This window comes from Penaeus chinensis, chromosome 4 (genome assembly GCF_019202785.1).
Source record: "Penaeus chinensis breed Huanghai No. 1 chromosome 4, ASM1920278v2, whole genome shotgun sequence".
In the NCBI taxonomy this organism is placed as follows: Eukaryota; Metazoa; Arthropoda; class Malacostraca; order Decapoda; family Penaeidae; genus Penaeus; species Penaeus chinensis.
Genome location: NC_061822.1, coordinates 3,749,092 through 3,764,091, shown reverse-complemented (window position 1 = coordinate 3,764,091; position 15,000 = coordinate 3,749,092). Strand labels below are relative to the sequence as shown.

Genomic DNA, 15,000 nt, shown 5'->3' with positions numbered 1-15,000 from the left:
CAAAATTTCATTATTATTTTGTGTTTTATTAGCCAGGTTTATGAGCTCATTTTTACATGGGAGTTTATTAGCTACTTTTATATTCATTCCAAATGGAAATAATTTTGCCATATTTAGTAGTAGGGAATAGGCTTATTTTGTTAACTTGATGTCTGCTCTAGGCTTTGCTAAGATAGTGTTTTAATCCAACACAGAAATGTCATTTTCTCGTGCTCACTGAATTGCAACTAAGAATGTGAAATGAGAGAGACGCTGTGAGACTATAATGCCAGGATATTATGTATTATGTCCTACATATGAAACTGTTGGCATTGGCATAAATAAAACCAAGCATAGTTGTGATGATTTGTTTTCTTAATAAAAACTTATTCTGTATTTTTTTTATCATGGGTATGTCATATAGTGTTGTGAGTCACATAGGTCATAAGCAATGGAAAGGGGTGGGGGGGGGGGGGGGGGGGGGGGGGGGGGGCTTTGTAAAATGTATTTTTTTACCCAATGGTAGAGGCGCAAAGTCACCTAACTTAGTTTTCTGTAAAATGCAATTTGAGATTAGTAATCAGGACTAAATCAAGCTTTTAAGATATCATGAACATCTTTATATCATTATATTCATAATACCAAACAAATTTAAATGTGAAACTGAAATATGTCAGTGTTGGAGACCTCATGTATATTTACTATTTATTGAAAGTTCAGTATTTTCATACTTTTCAGCAACATCTGTTACTGAATTAATATATATCTGTTTTCCTTTATCCCATCTTATATGTGATGCCGAATTTTGCACCAAGAAGTTCCAGCAAAATATACTGTGACACCAAAGTTGCCTTCATAATTCCATTTTATATTAGTTGCCGCTGAGTGATCCCATATTCTGTTCTGGCTCTAATTTTGAATGATTGTATATTTGTATATATCCCTCTCTCTCCCTCTCTCCCTCTCTCCCTCTCTCCCTCTCTCCCTCTCTCCCTCTCTCCCTCTCTCCCTCTCTCCCTCTCTCCCTCTCTTCCTCTCTTCCTCTCTCCCTCTCTTCCTCTCTTCCTCTCTGCCTCTCTGCCTCTCTGCCTCTCTGCCTCTCTGCCTCTCTGCCTCTCTGCCTCTCTGCCTCTCTTCCTCTCTTCCTCTCTCTCTCTCTCTCTCTCTCTCTCTCTCTCTCTCTCTCTCTCTCTCTCTCTCTCTCTCTCTCTCTTTGTGTGTCTCACACACACACACACACACACACATGTAGTGCACACGTGCATATTATTTCAGAGACAGAAAGATAGTTTACCTTAGTTTACCATGAAATGAACCTGTGGCTTCATCAAATCTTTCCTTTCAACTTCCTGTATATGTTTGTGTGTGTCTCTGTGTGCGAGTGCCCTGTACACAGGCAACGAGCGTTTTTTACTCCTTTCACAACCATACTATCTTATAAACCCAGATGACCATTGAAATCTAAGACATTTTGTTCTAATAAAGAACTTTAAACACCTTCCACTACAATACTTAACCATAGTGCTATATGATCGTGTCACACTCCACATGCAATGTTCCCCTTTCAGGCCCACATATCCTACTATCCTACCCCCCCTTTACTGAGGCCCGTACCCTCGCTTTTCCTTACTTGTCCTCTCTTCCCCAATCCCCCAACCATTTGAACATCCTCATGAAAACCCCCACTTTTTCAATTAATAACCTGTTCTCCTTCCTCAGACATATGAATACTCTCCATTTGATTTAATTGCTCTTTGTCCTTGACCTTTCCCCTTCAGTCAATCTCTATCCTTCTCCATTCACTCCCCCTTTTTCTACTCCTTTCACAACCATACTATCTTATAATCCCAGATGACCATTGAAATCAAAGACATTTTGTTCTAATAAAGAACTTTAAACACCTTCTACCACAATACTTAACCATAGTGCTATATGATCTCTGGTATATAGAACATTTATTTGTTTAAAACATTAAACAATTGGCAGATGTGTAGAGACTTTAGCAAATGAAATCTTGATAATATTTTGCAGCCTTAGAAGACTCCATAGTGATTCTGGAGGAGGTGGAGGGAACGAGACCTTTGGCTGGGGGAACAGGCATTGAACTCGAGGTGCTCTATGATGGCCATGGAGAAGAAGTCCAGCATGTAGTAAGTCTTTGTGCCTTTTGAAGGCTTTACCTTTGTGTGAGAATATTTTGGATGGTCAAAATACAAAATTTGTTATGGGACTGAAATTCAGGCTTGTTTTATCATCAATTTTATTAGGATATGTAACTTTCCAGTGTATCTTGCTGAGCATTTAACCCATTAATGCCTTGTCCACCTTTTTTTTCCCAGTTTAGATGACCCCATAGATCTTTACCAAAGAGTCAATTGTTGAGCCTACCAGGCATCACTTATTTTTCCTATTCCTTGAATATTCATGGATATTTTTTCCTAATGGTTATTAATATAACAATGTATTTTATTATAATAATGTCAACAACAGTAATAAAAAAAACTTTTCTCAAATCTTCAAGGAATGGGGTAAATAGCTGAGGTCAAGTAGGCCTAGTATTTGCCTCCTCATCAAGCCCAAATTTGTCAGTGTTTTTTTCTTCTTTTTCCTTTTTATCTTGTTCTTATATGTATGGATTTTGTTCTGAATTGCAGCAACCTCAGCCCCAGCCACCTCAGCAGCAGTCAAAAGCACAGCCATCCCGTCCTCCACTTCGGCAGCAACCCCAAAGACAGCGACGGCCAGTGCAACAATATCAACAGCAACAACAAGAACAGCAGCAACAAGCAGCCCAGCAAAGACTTCAGCGACAGCAGCAGCGGCAACAACAGCAGAGACAGCAGCAGCAACAGAGAGCTCAGCAACGGCAGGCTCAGCAGCAGCAGCAAAAGCAGCAACAGCAACAGCAGCAAGCACAACAAAGGGGGGTGAAACGGAAGGACAGCGAGGTTCAAGTTGTGGGCCAGACAAAGGCTCAGAAAACAGGTCGAGGGGAGGTTGGAGGAGCAGGCACTCTCAAGTACAGGAAAAGGGTGAGCCACTGAAGTTTTCATTCATATTTCAGGTATTCATTTATTTATTATTTTTGTTTCTTTGGTGAATAGTTGATATCATTGATATATTATATGTTATTGACAATTGATTAATGCAAATGTTTATATTTTTTAGTCCTTTTTTTTTTTTATGTAGAGGTTTGGTCTGTACCCTTTTAGTCTTGTGTGCTGTATACGTATGATCAACTTCAATTTACTACCTCTTTAAAGTTTGAGAAGCCATTAGTAATAAGAGAGTGAGAAATTAGTATTGTATATTGTTCTTGTGCAAATTTGATTTGGCCAAAGTTAATAGAAGTGAGTGATTTAGGTCTTATTTGAATCAGATTTAGATCATATTCTTTATATCTGTTTTTGTTTTTGAGGATCATGCAATCATTTAATGCTATTTTAAAAAAATAACGAAACAGAATTTTCAATGTCTTCACATGAATGTTTGTGCAAGCAAAAGACAAAAGAATATCAAAATCCTATTTTGCAAGCACTAATTTTATGTTTTTTTGATTCCAGTGTGGCAGCCATTTATTTACTACTACTAGTGCCCTAATGGGAAAAAAACAAAAAAGATAATTGAATAAATGATTTCAGAGAGAAAAAAAACTTTTCATATTGCTCAGCTAGATTGAAAATTAAGGCCCACTCTATACTCAATGCTTGAACTTTTTGTTTCTACTTCTCTTCTAGATATATATTTCATTGTTTTGATAGGTAGCTATTGCTTTTTACAAGAGATGCAATTTGTCCTACTTTTGCTAAAATTTGTCTCTGGAATTTTCTCTTCTTCTCTGTATCAACAGATCCCAGATAATGATATTGAGATTGTCTTCGAGTGGGACCCAGCAAAGGTTATTGCTGAGCGTCAGAGCGTTGATGAATGGGTAGCCCGTAATGTCATAAGTATGTTTGACCAAGAAAACACCTTGCCATTTATTGCACGGTACAGGAAAGAGAGAACTGGGAACATGGAGGTTGAGAAACTTAGAGAGATTCAAAATTCATACTCACAGATCAAGTAAGTAGTTTTATATCAATATTTTGTCTGGTGATTCATTAATTTCTTCATTTAATAGAGACTTATATTAGGAATTACAATACATTACTGTATATTTAAACTTGAACTTGCATGAATCTGATACAGGGGGTTCCTGTTATTTGTTGCCACGTTATTTTTCATTTCACTCTTTCATCTCTGAAGTTTTGTGGATACATTATTAACCTATCGCTGCTGGTTGGCATGTACGTACCTGCCATGGCATGACTGGACTATATTCCGGGTGGCATGTGCATACATGACTTGGTGTGCCGGTCCTGTTTGCTGGGGGCATGTATGGTCATGCCGTGCACGCTATGGTGATGACACGATCCCCAGCAGCAGGGCCTAGGCCACTATGAATACAACCCAGGAGAGAGGGCTTTCGTATTGGGAAACCACCCTCTGGCATTGCGTTAATTGTGTTTCTCTCTTTTTTGTAAGGGTTCCAGAAGATTATATACATTTGTCTGCAAACATAAAGAAACTATAATGTGATACAGAGTTGTTATGTTTGACCACATATAAATTCACCAATACGTCATAAACTGACCTGGAATAGATAATTTATTGCTCTAATAGATCCTTTAAGGTAATCCCATGTTCGTCGCCAACTTTGTAATGTTGGGTCTTCTTGTAGCCTTCTGTATCAAGGTTAATTATATGCTTAATGGGAGGTGCTGCTTCTTTTAATAAAGAATTTGTATGAGAGTGTTAGTAGTCTACATACTTGCTGGTAGGGCACGTGTGTACACAGAAAACATATTGCCGGGGGTAAGTTAAATATATTGTTAGTAATACCCTACTACACAGAAAACATATTGCTGGGGGTAACTTAAATATATTGTTCGTAATACCTCACTACAAAATATAAAACTAAATAAGAACATTATAAAAGATTCATATAACAAGAAGAAAGAGAAGATCAAATAAATTCCAGAATATGGATACATTTACCAAAAATGAAAGTTCATCCACACTGCTAAAAAGAATGACAGTTTATGTGAACAGTTTGTATAGACCTACTTTCCAGCCACTGAAACAGGCTAATGCTGCTGCACTAGTGCATTTTCTGGCCCTGTTGAGTGTTAATATTGATGTACTTCTTAGAGTCATTTACAAGTAATTGCTGATGCAAACCTACCCAAATCTAAACATTGACATGTTAACGCTAGATAATATGGAAATCATAAAAAGAAATAAGTCACATGCATGGAATACATATGAACCACTTCTGATTCTTTCACAAGAAACCTGATTAAAAATGAAGATGAGATGGCCGATGTAAAAGGTGATGATCCTCTCTCATTTATGGTAATGAGGGTTGGGCTATGCAATGTCTATAGCCCGTCTCCTGGAATACACTGCCCCTTCTCTGAACTCATGTGGTGTGGGTAATAATTACTACCATTTCACACTATCTGATGTTTGCATTGCTATTTTTGATTGACTTTTCTTTGATAAAGATTGAGTTATTGCTCTTTTTAGTATTATTTTAAGATATATACATAGACTGTATGTCTGAGCAAACCACGGGATATTATAGTCCCAATCCACATGACAGTCCTATAGGATATCGTATATCAATATTTGTCAAATTGTTATTTGTTCTATTTTTCTAGTCTATATTAATGAGAAAGGGATCCCCTGTATTGACACTTGTAAGGTTTCCTCCCATTCTGATGTAGTTTACATAACACTTACATAGATAATTGATTTTAGAACAGAATATGACTTGGTAACTATAGCATTGAAGATCTCCCGAATTTTTAGACACCATGATTGATTTCCAGGCACGTACAAGAGCGAGTTTTAAAGATCCTGAAAGGAGACCGCAAGCGTCTACCAGAAGACCGCAAAGCTTCCCTGTTGAGGGCAACTACCATGCATGAAGTGGAGCATCTGGTATGAACCTGTGTTGAGTCTCTGGTTTTATATTAATGAATTGAGTATTTTTATTTAGCTTTTTTATATTTAGGTAATTTCACAGCAGACAATCTTTTTCTAATACTAGATATTTTGAATGACCTAAGTCTATATGCATCACGGTGACTATCTGTGTCATAATAAGTATGCTTTTTCCAGTCCTTATATTTAACACCAAGAGATTAAGGAAATGGTGTGAGTGTACATAATCTCACAAGAACCATTAACTATTTTTGGTGATTTAGTAATTTTTAGTTTCATCATACAGACAGCAGCTTACAAAGGCAGTGGGAAACGCACATATGCAGAGAGAGCTCGAGAACTTGGCCTTGAGCCAGCTGCACTCGAGGTTATGCAAGGAACACACAATAAGTTCGTAAGTACTTTCACGGGAATTTTTTTTCTTCTTCTTCTTTCTTTCTTTCTTTCTTTCTTTCTTTCTTTCTTTCTTTCTTTTTCTTTTTTTTTTTTTTTCTCTTTTTTTTTTTTTTTTTTTTTTTTGTGTGTGTGAAATTATTTGTAAAGAATTAGATTTATATGAATTCAGAGCTATTGCACATATTGACATTCTGTAGTGATTTATATCAGCATTTTCCTTTTTGTTTTCTTGTTGCTGTTCAGAGTATTATTATTCATTTTAGTCATTTATATTTTTTTGTTTTTCAAGTCAAATCGCCAAGAGTTGTATTCTCTTATGGATCTGAATAAGGAAGGTCTACGAACAATTGAGGAAGTTGAACAGGGACTCCAGCACATTATAGCAGATGTCATAAGTAAAGATCCCCAAGTCCTTGACTGTGTACGACAACTGTAAGTTTCTTTGGTTTGTATTTAAGGCAGTGTACTTCCCAAATGATAGGTTATTGGCTCTTAAGATATCAAAACTACTGAGATTACAAATTATTTTTATAGTCCATTACATCAAGAATACTGCGTACCTCATCCACTAAACATACATCAAATGAGCCACTTTGTCTTTTCTTTTCCAGCATGAAATTGTGTAAACCTGTTTTAGAATGCAGCAAAGCTCGTAAGCAGATGAAACGTGACCAGGGTAAAATGGTCAGCCGTGGACCAGGCCCCAGTAATGATCTTTGTGCCAAATATGAAAACTACTTTGAATATAAGAACCTGGCTTGGAACACTAAGCCGCATTCGGTAAGTTTTCTACAAATATGGATGTTCCTTTCATAGGATGTTGTCTTTTATTTTATTTTCATTTGAAATCAAAAGTGGTACTACTGAATTGTAATCATACAAATTATTGCTATCACTCTTTACTCCCTTCAGATGCTGGCCATGAATCGCGGTGAACATCAGGGGGTTCTTTCCGTGAAGGTTGCCATACCGGACAATACATATGTCCATTTCTTTAACTACTGCCAGCAAAAATGGTTAGGGATGGCACCACCACACTACTACAGAACACAGCTGGTGATGATGAGCATTGAAGACAGCTGGGAGAGGCTTGGTGGGTTCCCTTTAAGCATAATTTCTTCTGAACCTGATTTCTCCCTAAAAGAGTTGTTTTTAAAAGTCCATTAAATTTACTGTAAATTTTTGCATTATTGTAATTCCAGTTCAGTGAATTCTTTTTATTATAATGTACTCATAAATGTGCATGATTTCCTTTAATATCAAAGTGTTCAGTAGTTATTGGGAATATTGTACATGATAACATGTGTCATTCAGTATGTGTGCTTCTCATTTTTCCATGTAGTCAAACCGTTCATGCAGAGGCAGATCCGCAGTGAATTAACAGAGATGGCTGAGATTGCATCCGTGGAGGTGTTTGCTGCCAACTTGCGGAAGCTTCTCCTAACCCCCCCAGTGAGAGGGAAGACGGTGCTTGCCATTGACCCAGGTGTGTGAAATTATTCTTTTTCCAGCATATGAAGATAGGTGGAGTATTTATTTTATACTTTTAGATTTCTCACTTTCTACCATAGGTTACTTTTAACTATATCTTTTCAAATATTTGGTCTATAGAAATTTTTGTGCATGGGTTGTTGTTATCTGAAATTGCAGGATATTATTAGATGTTTATATAGGCTTTCACTTCTGAAATCAGGTTTTAGGAAGTTTTGATTTAACAACCTAGATTTCAGTATACAGACCTTATACTCCATGCATAATATTTAGACAAATAAAAAGAATGTCATAATTTGCAGAAGCTCATAATGATATTAAAAGTAATCCAAGGAAGTTATAGTCCCCATTATTAGATGTAGGGAGCATAGGATAAAATAAAAATCTATTTAAAATATTATCTCAGGGTATGCCAATGGATGTAAGATTGGTGTGACAAGCCCGACAGGAGAGAAACTCCTCACAACAACAATCTACCCTTTCCGTGGCAATCAGCACCTTCAGGTCGAGGACTGGTGCAAAGACCACAATGCCAGAACCCTTCGGGAGATTGTGCACAAATATAGGTAAGAATGTGAGGTTTTGCTTCATAGAGTTTAGTGTAAGAATGAATTGTAATTAGATTGTGAAACTTTTCTTGATTAATGATATCAAAAAGATATCTGAATATTACTAGAGATTATAGCTTTGGAACTTTTCGTTGATTCCTTTTTCAGTATCCCTTTTTGAAAAATGGATGGGTTTGTATTGGTTTATTAATACGCATGTTATTTTGATATACTTCTTAGGTGCGAGCTCTTTGCAATTGGTAATGGAACAGGATGCAGAGAGACAGAGACTTATCTCACACGCCTTATCGCTCAAAACTGTTTTGAGCCTTATAATGTCCAGTACACCATCATCAATGAAACGGGAGCATCACAGTATTCGGTTTCCCCAGAGGCACGAACTGAGTTTCCTGGCCTGGACCCCAATCATATCAGTGCTCGTAAGTTGGTTGGTTCTGTTCCTTATATATCTCTCTTCTTATTTCCTTTCCCTTTTATCATTCTGTTCTTGTCACTATTACATTGTCATCTGCCATATTGTCTAGAATTAAAAGTGTAATTGGAAGACAGACCACAATGCTTTATATGGTCTTTATTTGTGAAGGAAAGATGAAGATTAATTTGTTTTTTGTTGTTTCTTGTTTTACAGTGTCATTAGCCAGGAGGTTACAAGACCCATTATTAGAGTACATCAAGGTACATCCAATGCACATGGGAGTGGGCATGTACCAGCATGACATACCAGAACGTATCCTGCATGCTTCTCTAGACTCAGTCATGACAGAGTGCGTGTCATTTGTGGGCGTTGATATTAATTCGGCCTCCGAATTTGTTTTAAGGTCAGTGCCAGAAAGTTTTATGATAGTTGTGTATTTATTAATGTATTATGCTTACAGAATTACACAGTTATTTTAATAGTTATCATTTGTTCAGATGATTTAGATATTCCTTGTTCATAAATGATATTGGATGGACTTCTTAGAGTATTTGTTCTGGTAATTATTATAAGTGAATGTATCAGCGCTTATTTCCTAGGAGGATGTTAGCTTTCTCTGATAATTAATTAAAATTTTACTCAAGCAGCATTGTTCCTTAGCTTCAGTGGAACATGAAATTTTTTACTTACCTTTTATTAGATGTAAGATTCATCTTTTGTATAGATTGCAACACTTCACTTATACTATTATGTTTACAGCAAATCAAGAACTTAGTACATGTTCAGGATGTGAGTTGTATCTTACCATATCATGATTACATTTATTATTATGCATTTACACTTATTGCAGATAAATGTCTTGTTTCCTTCTTGGAGAGAATCAAATTATTAATTAAAATTCAAATAGAAGTGTTCTGTCCATTTCAATTGTGAGGAAGAAAGAGGAAGTGACAGAGACAAAGACTCTCTGTGTGTGTGGGGGGGGGGGGTTATGTTTATATTTGTGTTTGTGTTTTCTCTTACCCAGTTGTTTCAGAATAGGAGGGAGAGCTGAACTCAGATGCCCTACCTGCCACATTCAAATTATCACGGAACATTTTGAATTGTATATTTCTAGCGCATAAAACATCTTGAAAATTATTCTATTCATTAACAATCTCATCTGGAGAACTAAAGATTTTAACATCCCTGTCACCACATTTTTGTTAACTTTTTACTATATCCTGTTGTTCCTCTTTCATAGAAAAACATAAATTCTACCTAGTCTGACTGCCACTTCTGAGACATAATCAAAAAGAATAAACATGTTATCCTGTTTTCTTCTTTCATCCAGTGTTGGAAGTTCTAATTTCTTCTCTTTCTTTATAGTTCTAGTCCATTAAAAATGGTGTTCATCTAGTGGCTGCTGATTTAACTCATCTGTTTAACAATGTCCTTCCCTAACTCATTTTTGGTAAAGTTATGTGAAGACATTGTGCATGCAGCTCAGTGTATTGTGCTGGGTTGTGTTTTATTTATATTTATATTTATATTTATATATATATATATATATATATATATTTTTTTTTTTTTTTTTTTTTTTTTTTTTTGGCATATTTAAATACAGAAGTCTCGCAAGAACAAAAGTAAACACAGGTTGGGAAACTTGATTAAGACCTGAAATCTGTAAAATCACATAAGTAAGCGGCAATCTATCTTCACACTAATGCATATTGGCAGCAATAAACAAGTGAGCAGTGTTAAGCGTGAACATTTCAAATAGTAATGATGAAGTAAAGGATGAAGAATATGAATCGGATGGACATCCAAGCAATATTTGAGAAAAAGAATCAAGTAGTGACCTGCACTTAGCTCTCCCAAACTTCCCTTCTAAGCAGGTCTGCCACAACCTCCACTTCAAAAGATCCTCCAGGAGCAGTGGCGTTGTGTGATTCAGAGTAATATTGAAGAAAAATGATGAAACCTGTAGTTTTCAATTGCTATGAAGCAAAACGGTTTTATTTTGTGCTCAAATACCGTTATTGATATATTTATTAATTATCAATGTGGATTTTCTTTTGCCTAGAAACAAAGTTCATATGTTTAATTGTGTTGTTTTATGCCTCTGTTAACTTTGTTTCATCAGCAAAAGTGAGAAAATGGATGAGGGTACATAATTACAGATATCCAAACAATGTTACAGAGAGTGAAATATACAAACAGAAGGTTTTCCATAGCTCTCACATACCTGCATGCCACCACTATTACAGTACTGGATACCCAGTTGAATATAATTATTGATCTTGAATGTTTATGGTTTGCATTGAATCCGAGAACAGCAGATGGTATGGGTTGCCTTAAAAAGTAACCCATATAATTAATGCAAAATTCCCTGAAGCATTTTAAATTTTGTGTATTTTGAATGTAGAGATATATACTCATTTCTTGTCCAGGAGACTATAATTTTTCTCTTTTTCAGGAAACTCTCTGGACTGAACAAGCCAAGAGCTGCTAATATTGTGGAGTACAGAAAGACAAAAGGCCCCTTTATAAACAGAGAACAGCTGAAGTCTGTGAAGGGTATTGGACCCAGAACATTTGAACAGTGTGCAGGTTTCATCAGGATCATGCCCGAGACACTGGAAATGGAAATTAACAAGTAATTAGTTTATGTGTTTTTGTACACTTTTACTCAATTTGCATGTCATTTAATTTGATTAAAGGAAATATTGTTTAAAAAAAAAAAAAAAAAAATCTGCTTTCTACTCCTCTTTTGTTCATCAGGATAGTTGTAAGAAGACTTTTACCTAGGACATATATAAACATGTATGCTTGCCCTAAATCTCCATTTTCCAATAAACAGAACACCACAGGGAAAGAAGCGAGCAGAAAAGGAAGCTGTGAGCCCACTTGACCGCACAATGATCCATCCTGAGTCTTACGGGGCTGCTATGAAGTTCCTCAGCATTGTGGGAGTACGGCCACAAGACATTGGTGCTGATCACTTCATTCGTACTGTGAGACATTATATCCCAACTACAAGTAAGTTTTTAATGCTTTTCCCCAAACTGATTACTTGAATTTTCTTAATTGATAATCCATTTCATTATATGAAGTTATAATGATTGTGATTTGAAGGATTTTGTTCATCAACACACTAAAATATCTTATGATTAATTAATGAAGCTACTAATTTTCAAGCATTTAAATACACTTTTTTGATTTAAGCTTCACTTTTCCAACATAGCTTTAGATGCCTTGTCTGAGCAGTGTGAGACAACGGTCCCTACTATGCAGCTTATTGTCGAGGGTCTGACACAGCCTCTCGATTACGATATTCGTGCTCAATTTGAGAAACCACTTTTCCGCAAGGGGATTACCTCCATAGATGATGTTGCTTTAGGAACTAAATTAACAGGTAAGATACTAAACAGTGTGCTCTCTCTCTCTCTCTCTCTCTCTCTCTCTCTCTCTCTCTCTCTCTCTCTCTCTCTCTCTCTCTCTCTCTCTCTCTCTCTCTCTCTCTCTCTCTCTCTCACCTACACACACACCTACACACACACACACACACACACACACACACACACACACACACACACACACACACACACACACACACACACACACACACACACACACACACACACACACACCCACACACACACCTACACACACACACCTACACACACACACACACCTACACACACACACACCTACACACACACACACCTACACACACACACACCTACACACACACACACACCTACACACACACACACACCTACACACACACACACCTACACACACACACACACCTACACACACACCTACACACACACCTACACACACACCTACATACACACACCTCTACATACACACACCTACACACACACAGCTACACACACACAGCTACACACACACAGCTACACACACACCTACACACACACCTACACACACACACCTACACACACACACCTACACACACACACCTACACATACACCTACACATGCACCTACACACACACCTACACACACACCTGCACACACACACACACACACACACACTCACACACTCACACACTCACACACACACACACACACACACACACACTCACACACTCACACACACTCACACACACACACACACACACACACACACACACACACATGCTCCCTCCCTCCCTCCCTCCCTCCCTCCCTCCCTCCCTCCCTCACCCACTCCCTCTCTCATTTCTTCTTGTTCCCCTCTTCTTGCTCTTTCCTCTTTGCTCCTTTTTTCTTGTTTATCCTCAACTTCTTTGTTATAAAAATAGATCATTGTCTTGAAGTTCTTGATTTTTTTCTAAATCAAACAAGCATTTATATGAAATAAAAATTCACATTTATGTTTGTAATTGTTTTTTTCAGTTTTTGTTTCCTTCTTCTTTCTTTCTTTTATTTTTCTTTCTCTCTTTCTTTCTTTCTTTTAGCAGTGCCATATTTCTCATCCCTGTATGTTTTACTACCCATTTATTTCCTCTCGTTTTCCAGGCACAGTGAGAAACGTGACCCACTTTGGTGCGTTTGTGGACGTCGGCCTGGGGAACGACGGCCTGGTCCACGTCACCAAGATGGCCGGGGTGAGGCTGGAGCTCGGCAACATCGTGGAGGTGTCGGTCATCTCCATCGAGAAGGATCGTTCTAGGATCGGCCTCATGCTGGAGAGGTTGATTGGTTGAGGGGAATGGGAAGCAAAGTTGTAAGGTATTCCTTTACAGGCCATTTAATTTTTTTATTTTTTTTTTATTATTATTATTATTATTATTATTATTATTATTATTATTATTATTATTGTCATTATTATTATTATTACTCTTCGGTCTTTCTTTTCTTTTTCTTTTCTTTTTCTTTTCTTTTCTTTTCTTTTCTTTTCTTTTCTTTTCTTTTTTTTCTTTTCTTTTCATTTCTTTTTTTTTCTTTTCTTTTTTTTTCTTTCTTTTCTTTTCTTTTCTTTTCTTTTCTTTTCTTTTTTCTTTCTTTTCTTTTCTTTTCTTTTCTTTTCTTTTCTTTTCTTTTCTTTTCTTTTCTTTTCTTTTCTCTTCTTTTCTTTTCTTTTCTTTTCATTTCATTTCATTTCCTAGATGATCCTTTTCAGGCAAATTATTGCCTTTTTTAATGTGAACGGATAAACAGCTGTGCCTTCTCAAGACGCATTAGATCTTAAGCTGTCTTAAATGGAAGATAGTATGTCTATTTGACTTTGTCAGTAGTATTTTCTTTATGATTTTTTATTGTTGTTATCTTAGGAATTATTTGATTATGTTGGCCAGTCATCCTGTATAATAGTTGCAGAGTGTAGGTGATCCCCTTCCCTATTTCATTTTCTGGTCTCCCTGCATTTCTGTTTTTCTGCTTCCTTCTCCTCGCCTTTTTTCTTCTTCTTCATGTTCTCTTCTTTCAGTCTTTCATGTATTCTAATTTGTGTTATGAGTGTCATTCTCTTCATAAATTTTCTCCCCTTCTTTTTTTTTTTTTCTCTCTCTCTCTCTCTCTCTCTAGCTCTGTATTATTTCTTATTAAATATCCCCCATCTTTTGAATTTTTTATCATAAGATGGTTAACTGTAAAGAACAAATTGTTGCTTTTGAGAAGTAACAACCCTAATTACTCCACATTAGAAAAAGGATTTAGTTTATATATTTTTATGTAAGAACAAAAAAGAAAAGATTTTGTGGGTTCATATAATACAGTGAATTTTTGCATACAGATACCTCTTTGCAAAAAATATGTACACACATTTAAACAGTGCATGTATGAAATAGAAGTAGCTATTATCCTTAAGTGGATACCTCACCCATTCTTTGTGTCATGTAGATCTATGTTGCCATCAGTTCTAGTGATGGTTCTATAAGGTAAAGGTGTGTGGAGCGAGTGGCATTGTGATTGTGTTCATCAGGCAGATCCCATCATACTTTGTCATGTCATTATTTTCACCTTTTCATTCTTGCAGTCTTCCTTCTCCTTCTTCTCTTGTGCTCCACTTCATTCCTCTCCTCCTCATTCCTCTCCAAATGCTGAGTCTCCTACAAATCTTACTTTTCTTTGATTTCTTCATTTTCCTCTTTATTATCCTCCTTTTCTACCACTCCATTTTCATCCAGCATTTATTTGTGCCATTACATCACATGTCTTCAAAGATTT

The 15,000-nt window shown here is 36.5% G+C and overlaps 1 protein-coding gene across 1 annotated transcript in view; it reads left to right on the top strand.

Annotated features, from left to right (window-relative positions):
- LOC125025061 (S1 RNA-binding domain-containing protein 1-like) overlaps positions 1 to 13,575 on the top strand; it is a 16,071-nt gene extending 2,496 nt beyond the window's left edge. The window contains exons 2-17 of the mRNA XM_047612945.1: positions 2,011 to 2,129; positions 2,634 to 3,011; positions 3,830 to 4,044; positions 5,856 to 5,967; positions 6,257 to 6,364; positions 6,656 to 6,798; positions 6,978 to 7,146; positions 7,279 to 7,459; positions 7,709 to 7,852; positions 8,264 to 8,423; positions 8,646 to 8,845; positions 9,055 to 9,244; positions 11,300 to 11,479; positions 11,684 to 11,862; positions 12,068 to 12,238; positions 13,351 to 13,575. Coding sequence (XP_047468901.1) covers positions 2,011 to 2,129; positions 2,634 to 3,011; positions 3,830 to 4,044; positions 5,856 to 5,967; positions 6,257 to 6,364; positions 6,656 to 6,798; positions 6,978 to 7,146; positions 7,279 to 7,459; positions 7,709 to 7,852; positions 8,264 to 8,423; positions 8,646 to 8,845; positions 9,055 to 9,244; positions 11,300 to 11,479; positions 11,684 to 11,862; positions 12,068 to 12,238; positions 13,351 to 13,538 — 2,837 coding nt within the window. The 3' untranslated portion in view covers positions 13,539 to 13,575. The remainder of the gene's footprint in view (positions 1 to 2,010; positions 2,130 to 2,633; positions 3,012 to 3,829; positions 4,045 to 5,855; positions 5,968 to 6,256; positions 6,365 to 6,655; positions 6,799 to 6,977; positions 7,147 to 7,278; positions 7,460 to 7,708; positions 7,853 to 8,263; positions 8,424 to 8,645; positions 8,846 to 9,054; positions 9,245 to 11,299; positions 11,480 to 11,683; positions 11,863 to 12,067; positions 12,239 to 13,350) is intronic.
- Positions 13,576 to 15,000: the final 1,425 nt, after the last annotated feature.